Here is an 8,057-nt window from a genome sequence, read left to right as displayed (position 1 = left end):
GTCTCGGGGAGTTGTTCTACTCAGCGTTCAGTCTCCTGTGACTTGGATTTGTTGTCGGGCAAAATAATTATGACATGTTTGATGGACACACTTATTCCCTCCCCCCTCTTTGCCAGCAATAATTGGTTTGGCACACACTTCAAGTCTATGTCACGTTCGACGAATCGGTGAAAATTGGTTCACGTCTCCTTCCGTTTATTTAATGGTAAAAAGCGAGGGACGTCTTCTCATTGTCGAGTACAATTAGTGTGGAATTGAATGACGATAATACGTCACATTCATCTTAAAGACTCCAGCCATGTGATTGAATGATACTTCTCGGGAATTATCGTCACATCCTCAAATGAAACGCAGCATTTCTTTTTGATGTCATCTTTGGCGACGAAGACGATATTATCTTTTATTGTCACGAAAGTAAAAGCATGCCAATTAGATAAGAACATTTGTTCAACGGATCATTTCCCACTTTTATTGAAGGGAAAGTTCAAATTTGAAGTACTATTAAAAAAATTCAAATCAATAAACAATATGGTTTTTCTTGTATTTTGCGATAGGGTTAATCTACGGTATGTGACCGAGAAGCCATGAGGGAATCTTTTTCTATCTCATATGGCAACAAAGACCAATCATTGAACGAATAATTTCCCACATTGTTCTGATTTTTATGTTTTTTTGATGTCACAAAAAAATAATTGGATCAGACACAGAGTGGCCACTTCCTTTTGCTATATAAGGACTTGGTAATAGGAGGAGAGGGCCCAAAGGAGAGATAGGAGGAAGAGCTATGGCCAGTGAACAGATGGCGGAGCCTCTGCTTGGGAGCGGCAAAGAAAGAGGAGACTTGGAGGAGATCAGGAGCTTGAAGCAGTTCCTCAAACAGTGGGTGGAGGAGAACAAGAGGCTGTGGTACTTGGCAGGCCCCTCCATCTTCACCTCCATCTGCCGCTACTCCCTCGGCGCCACCACCCAGGTGTTCGCTGGTCATCTCACCACCCTCGAGCTCGATGCCGTCTCCACCGAGAACATGGTCATCGCCGGCCTCGCCTTCGGCATCATGGTAATGCAACCGATCAGATCATCCTCTCTTTCTTGTCTCAATATCCTGCGCTTTCTACTTTCCCAGATAAGAACAATAGTAAGACATAGTTATGTTCATGGATATGCATCCGATATGTATATTGGAACCTGATATTATCCTGTCATGTCATGGAATCGGCTGTCTTTTATTTGGATTTTGTGGATCCAATCCATTGTTTTGAGTAGTTCAAATCAACCTTGCTGCTATTTCTCTTTCCAATCTCCTCTGCTTTGATCAATTGCAGGATAAAAAATGCCCTGTAACTCCTAGAAATTAATGATAACTCTTGTCCTTATGCTTTTATTATCTTTTGGAGGGTAATAGAAGATTATAACAGATAATAATTTTATATTTTTAATATATTTTAATCCTCAATCGATTTAAATATATAATTTAAGTATAGGATCAATTAATCTATAGATCTGATCACGGCCTCTCGCCCTCCTTACTGCTGCCTTAGAGATCTTCAGATCAAGCCCCACTCTTAACACTTGATTTTGATTTCCCACTTTTAGATTCTAGCATCGTCCGACTCCTCATATCTCCACCGTCTGTAATTTCACATATCTAATCCTCCCTTATGTACTTCTCAATCTCATTCATTAGATCAACAATAAATCAGATCTTTACCAACTGTGCATCCAAATCAGTTAATTCTATATTTCTCCTTTTGTATCACAATATCTTCGTCTTCCTCATCTTTATTTGATATTTTTATTATTATTTTATCATAAAATAATAATTAAATTTAATTTATAAGATTTATATATATTAATATAGTAACTCTCCAAAAACGATAACTATGCATCCTAACGAGTACAATTCATCAACCTCTTCTTTGGATATGATTAATCATACTACATTGATGACTCTCTTGGTTGTCCGTGAGAAAAAATTTAAATATTATGAGAACATATTCCAATAACAAATTCTAATCATAAGTTATGACTATGATAAGAACATTTTATTCTACAAGTCATTCAAGGCTCAATCGTTAGCTCTATAACACCACTAATCTCTTCGTGTAGCATTACAGTATAATATGGTCCAACTTATAAATTACTTTTGTCGATCACTCTCACACTTGTATGCTAAGTTTTTATCTACTATAATGAAAATAAAAATAACATAAGAGGGAAGTACTATTGTTGAATATATATACAATCTAAAAGTTATTAAAGATGAATTAATTTTAATAGGTCATTCCGAAGAAATCATTGTTCATACTCTTGATGACTTATGAGACAAATATAAAAAACTAGCGATAGTAATTCGAGCATATGACTCACCAATATTATTTAAAGAATTGTATGACAAGTTGATTGATCATTAAACATATTTGAAACGGAAAAAGAGGAAGACAGGACTAGCTACTATAATTTAATTTAATAAAAAATCTAAAAGAAAAAACAATCAAAGAAACAAAAATTTTAATATGGGACTGAACAAGATACCTCCTTGATACATCGATAACACACAAAGTCATCATCCTTCATTACACTATTAATTCTTCAATCATGATGACAATTTCAAAGTAAATAATTCAAGAAATAATTTCAATAATAATCACTGCAACTATCGATGGTTTTATGATAGTTTTATCATCCAAATAATAACAATCAACAAAAAATCATTAATTAGCTCTATGATAAAATTAGACATTTAGTAAAAGTTTATCGATCTCGACCCAAACCTATTGTTATACACAAGCTCATCTTAACTACTTTGACTGTTCATCCAAGCAATATAATTATTAACTTTGGTACTTCTCATTATATTACTTTTGATCTATAAAATTTATCCATTTACATTAATTATAGAGACAATGAAGACATTATCATTGGTGACGGTAATAGAATCTCTATCACTCGGTTCCATAATACTTAATACACACACAAACACTTTTACGATTGATTATGTTTTGCATGCACCTCATTTCAAAAGGAATTTTATTTTTGTTTTTCAATTTTGCAAATAATATAACGTTACTATTAAGTTTTTTTCCTGATTCTTTCTTATAAAGAATCTGAGCACAAGAATATCATTATTCCGAGGCTAGAATAAAGACAATATATACGAGTAACCATCAATTTCATAAATCATTCCATTAATCGTTCATGCTTTAGTTACTGTTCTAGTTGATATGTGGCATTGTCGTCTTGGTCATTTGTTATCCTTCATTCAATAATAGCTAATTTCTCGTTATTCCCTTTCAACTTCAAAATCAAATAGAGTTGCAAATATGCTTGCATTAATAACAAAAGTTGTATAGTACCTTTTGAAATGTTTTTTATATCTTATATTTAGTCATTTGAAATTATTTATATTGATGTATGAGACACTGTCTCAACCATTTCCTATGATAATTTTAAATTTTTATGTAATTTTTGTTGATCGCTTCACTAAATATAGATAGTTATATCCTCTCATTTTATAAAGATGATGAAAATTTTTTTTTCAATCTATCATTAAAATAATTTTCTCAGATAATAACAAGCTCTAACATTATATCTCTTATTATGTTGAAAACAATATCTCTAAGTCATCAACGCACCTCAAATTCTTTTACTTTCTAAGTTTAGTCATCCAGATGACGATCAACTATTGTAAGAACTTGCGATCCCCTCCCCTTCCTTCCCTTTCACTGTGTGGTCCAGCAGAGACGGAAATTTCATAGCTGTTCTGTACCTGCAATGCACTTGGCATTGTGCCCTTTGCTTGTGATCGTCTTCTTTTACAGTGTCAAATCGAGCGTCGTTGAAATGGAGACTTAACATCTCTGAGTTCTACTAGATGGGCATGGGAAGCGCCCTGGAGACACTGTGCGGCCAGGCCTATGGCGCGAAGCAGCTCCACATGCTTGGCGTCTACATGCAGCGGTCCTGGGTCATCCTTCTCACCACGTGCACCTGCCTCTTGCCGGTCTACCTGTTCGCGGCGCCCATCCTTCGTCTGTTCAAGCAGGACGCGGATATCGCGGAGCTCGCCGGGAGGTTCTCCCTGTACATGATCCCTCAGCTCTTCGCCTACGGCCTCAACTTCCCCATATCCAAGTTCCTGCAGGCCCAGAGCAAGGTCATGGTCATGGCGGTGGTGGCGGCGATCGCCCTCGTGTTCCATGTTTGCTTAAGCTGGCTTCTGATAGTCCAGTTCAAGCTCGGCCTCGTCGGTGCGGCAACCTCACTCAACATAGCTTGGTGGATCGTAGTGCTCGCACAGTTCGGCTACATTGCCATGGGTTACTGCCCTGGTGCTTGGAATGGCTTCAGCTGGGGGGCTTTCAGGGGATTAGGATCATTCGCCTGGCTCTCAATAGGATCTGCTATCATGCTGTGGTGAGTAAACCTCTCATCTTTAATGCATTGCACCAAGTCGTTGCTATCTCAATCATGCTGCATTACTCATCTACGATTTCTAGCTTGGAGTTCTGGTACTACATGATCATCATAGTCTTAGTGGGCCGCTTGGAGAATGCTCAGATAGCTGTGGCCGCCGTATCTATCTGGTGAGTTACTCGTTGATACATGATCGTAGACGTAGCCAATTGCTAATGCTTGATTCTCAACTATTTGTCTTGCACTGGCAGCACCAACATTAATGGTTGGGAGTTCATGGTGTTCTTCGGATTCAATGTTGCAATCAGGTAAATATATACTCACTTCCCTTTGTTTTCGAAGCACAAGAGGCTTAATTACCATAAGATGTTTGGTTTGGGTAATGGCATAGCGTGAGGATATCAAATGAGCTCGGAGCAAGAAGGCCGAGAGCAGCCAAGTTTGCGATAGTATGCGTCATTATGTCGTCGTTGACGCTGGGACTCATCTTCTTTACCCTCGTCTTGGCTCTTAAAGATGTGTATGGGATTCCCTTCACCAACAGCCCCGACGTAATCCGTGCTGTCTCAAGTCTCGCGGTGATCTTCTCCTTCACACTCCTCTTCAACAGTGTTCAGCCAGTCCTAACAGGTAGGAATTCACCCATGGCTTTCATATGCTCGTGAAGACTAAGTGCAGAGTACAGCAGATGGTGAAGATCTATATCGTTCATAATCAAAAAATTTGATGCAAGCGAGGCAGTTCTGATCCCAACTAATACAAGAAGCATCAGGAATCTGTGCTAAAAAAAATAAAGAGGTTTCGACTAATATGCTTGAGGTAAAAGAGACAGAGAGAGAGAGAGAGCTAATCCGGTGCAGGATTGCAGGTGTTGCAGTAGGAGCTGGGTGGCAATGGTTGGTGGCTTACGTCAACATCGGGTGTTACTACGCGTTTGGGATTCCCGTGGGCTGCTTACTGGCGTTCCATTTTGGCTTTGGAGTTCAGGTATACATGTCACAAGCTGGAAGAGGGTCTCCCTGGTGGTTTATGTTTCCTCCTCCGATCCTTTGCCTTGTTGTGAATGATTCTTATTGAGTCGAGTTCATTAAACGCAGGGGATGTGGAGCGGGATGTTGTCGGGAGTAGTCTTGCAGACCATGATAATTGTAGCCATGACAGTGACTACAAACTGGAACAAGGAGGTCTCTCTCTCTCTCTCTCTCTCTCTCTCTCTCTGACAGACATCTGACCGTGTCTTGATCATATCAGGCAATGGAAGCAGATTCTCGAATAAAGAAGTGGAGTGGTTCAATCGAAGAAACCAGTATGAATTATAGAACATCTGAAGGACCAGATAATCTTGCATAGTTCATGGTCGTCAGTATTAGCGAAGATGAATTCAATAAATATTCATTCAGTAAGAACTATGTTAGCTTTTTTTATATTTTTTTTTGTCAGAATATATTTTTGTTGTGTGCTACAAAAGGTTTAGAAATCTCACGCTCACAAATATCCATCTGAACTAATACAAAAACCATGAAAAACTATTTTGTTGTATTTGGAGATTTTTAGGAAACAAACGCGACTTCCATACCATCTTCACAATCTAATGGGGTGCAAACCTTATGCTAGTTCAGTTTCAACATCAAAAATCTAAGAGCAAATTGAATTTTATTATTCTTTTCAACATACAAAATCTTCACGAGAAGACGAAGAAAAAGGCAAGTTATATCAATTGCAGAAGAAAGAAGAAAAAGGTAAGTTATATCAATTGCTATCCATCTTTATATCTATAAGCCCTCTTTGTTTCTTACATTATGTAATTCTATTTAATTGGATAAGATATATTATATTTTTTATAAATCGAAAACTCTAGAAACAAAGTGAAGTTGCACGAATTGTTATCCATCCTCGGATCAATCAAGTCCTCTTTGTTTGTTAGATTATATAAAATTTTTTAAGAGATAATTTTGATAAGAAAGACTCTTATAATCACATATCTTAAATCCTTTATTCTCATTTATAGATAAATATGATCTCCTATATATTATATATGATACATGATCTATTCTCATCTCTTTTTAACTCATATTCCATCGCTTATAGTATTTCTTTCGATGATAGGAGAAAAGCTGAAGATAAGTCTAATTCTCTTGATCAGTATTATTGAGTTGTACGGATCAAATAAAAATATTTTTAATAGTATCGAAAGGCATGCATGCTAATAATATGATTATAATTTTATGTTTATAATTAATATTAGAGTTAAATTAATATTTTATATATTAAATATTATACTTTAAATATATATAGATATATTTTGTATTTATATTTATTTGTGAATATCATTCGCTAATGAAAAGTATTATTGATCTGGTTGTTCATCTTTCCTTCTGAGAAAACGAAGGTTTCCTTGCCCACGGTAGAAGGATCGTCATGAACATTGGGTTTCCTGTGTTGTAGCTGTGGTCAGAAGCGGGCGGCGACCTGATTGAGGGCTGTGGGCATTGCAGGCGGCCGAGGGCGATGAAGTCGTGCATCGCAGGAGTCGGTGGTGAGGATCTCTGCGGAACAGTGGCACAAGTGGGACTCGGCCGCGCACTTGGTCGTGGCCGAGTGCTGTACTCGGGCGTTGGTCGCGGCCAACAATGCCGAGGGCTGTGAGGTTTCATAACGCATGCGAGCGACAGACATCCGCACACAGTCGACGCCGCAAACAGCATCGCCGTCGTTCGATTGGGGACAGATGGTGACGGAGGCGACGCCCAACGACGATACAGCGTCGCGGCAGGGTTGTCCTCGGCCAAAGATGACGCTGCAACGAGGAACGATACTTCCCCGTGTTCCTTCGCTGGCAATGGGCGTCGCAGTGATGTTGGCAGCGACGACGCGTAGGACAGACGGCGGTGCAACACTGTTGATCGCCGATGAGGGATTGTGCAGACGTCGTGCACGACGGAGAGCGGCGGTGAGAAATCGCTGCAACTGCTCGATTAGGGGAAAGCCCTAAATTTCACCCGGTCAACTTCCCCAATTTTATTTTGATATGGTCAAAGTTCTATTTTGATCGAGCAAACTTAATTTTTAACTTTACTCTCGTCGAAGTTCTATTTGGTCAGATATGTCCAAATTGGTTTTTGACCTAATTTTGACATGCCTTGGTTAAATGTTTGACCAAAATCTTATTTTCGATCCTGATTTGAGATTTTGATTGGATTTTCATTTTGACTTTTGTCAAAATCTAAGTTTGATCCAGATCAATTTTACTTTTGGCTGACGTAATTGGATTAATATTTACTTTTGATAGCTCAATTTTGGGTTGTCCGATTAAAAAGGATTAATATGTCTAATTTAGGATTTCATATGATATTTTAAAAATAAATTATTAATTTTTTTTCTATTTTTTCATAAGAAATATTGATAAAATTGTAATATTTATGATATTTAAATTAAAATTATTATATTTAAATATTTATTTAGTTATTCATATACATATGTTTAAAAATTATGAAATAATATTTATTTTTTAATAAAGGCATGATCTTTATTTTATCATAATTATAATATTTTCTTTTATATTGATTAATATTTAATAATTATTATGATTATTATTATATTATTATATTATTTTTATATAAATTAGATTAATAAGAACTTAAGTA

At 37.1% G+C, this 8,057-nt stretch overlaps 1 protein-coding gene across 4 annotated transcripts; it reads left to right on the top strand.

Annotated features, from left to right (window-relative positions):
- The first annotated feature begins 751 nt into the window (after window positions 1-751).
- On the top strand, window positions 752-7,617 carry LOC135581522 (protein DETOXIFICATION 33-like). Of its 4 annotated transcripts, none has more exons than XM_065090625.1 (9): window positions 752-1,057; window positions 3,872-4,413; window positions 4,497-4,583; window positions 4,665-4,721; window positions 4,805-5,043; window positions 5,282-5,400; window positions 5,511-5,597; window positions 5,665-5,812; window positions 6,909-7,617. In XM_065090625.1, the coding sequence occupies exons 1-8, from the start codon at window positions 785-787 to the stop codon at window positions 5,761-5,763; spliced, it is 1,503 nt and encodes a 500-aa protein (XP_064946697.1). In that variant the 5' UTR covers window positions 752-784; the 3' UTR covers window positions 5,764-5,812; window positions 6,909-7,617. The 4 variants fall into 4 exon arrangements, with proteins under 4 accessions (XP_064946697.1, XP_064946689.1, XP_064946696.1 ...); XM_065090617.1 differs by having other exon boundaries at window positions 6,859-7,617; XM_065090624.1 differs by having other exon boundaries at window positions 6,803-7,617.
- Window positions 7,618-8,057: the final 440 nt, after the last annotated feature.

This window comes from Musa acuminata, chromosome BXJ1-2 (genome assembly GCF_036884655.1).
Source record: "Musa acuminata AAA Group cultivar baxijiao chromosome BXJ1-2, Cavendish_Baxijiao_AAA, whole genome shotgun sequence".
In the NCBI taxonomy this organism is placed as follows: domain Eukaryota; kingdom Viridiplantae; phylum Streptophyta; class Magnoliopsida; order Zingiberales; family Musaceae; genus Musa; species Musa acuminata.
Note: the sequence above shows the minus strand (reverse complement) of the source record. Positions and strands in the feature narration are given on the sequence as shown.

Excerpts from the sequence above, each read along its gene's own strand:
- LOC135581522 (XM_065090625.1), top strand. The coding sequence starts at position 785 with ATGGCCAGTGAACAGATGGCGGAGCCTCTGCTTGGGAGCGGCAAAGAA. Across the intron at positions 5,401-5,510 it reads ATTTTGGCTTTGGAGTTCAG|GGGATGTGGAGCGGGATGTT; the intron begins GTATACATGTCA and ends CATTAAACGCAG. Across the intron at positions 5,598-5,664 it reads CTACAAACTGGAACAAGGAG|GCAATGGAAGCAGATTCTCG; the intron begins GTCTCTCTCTCT and ends TGATCATATCAG.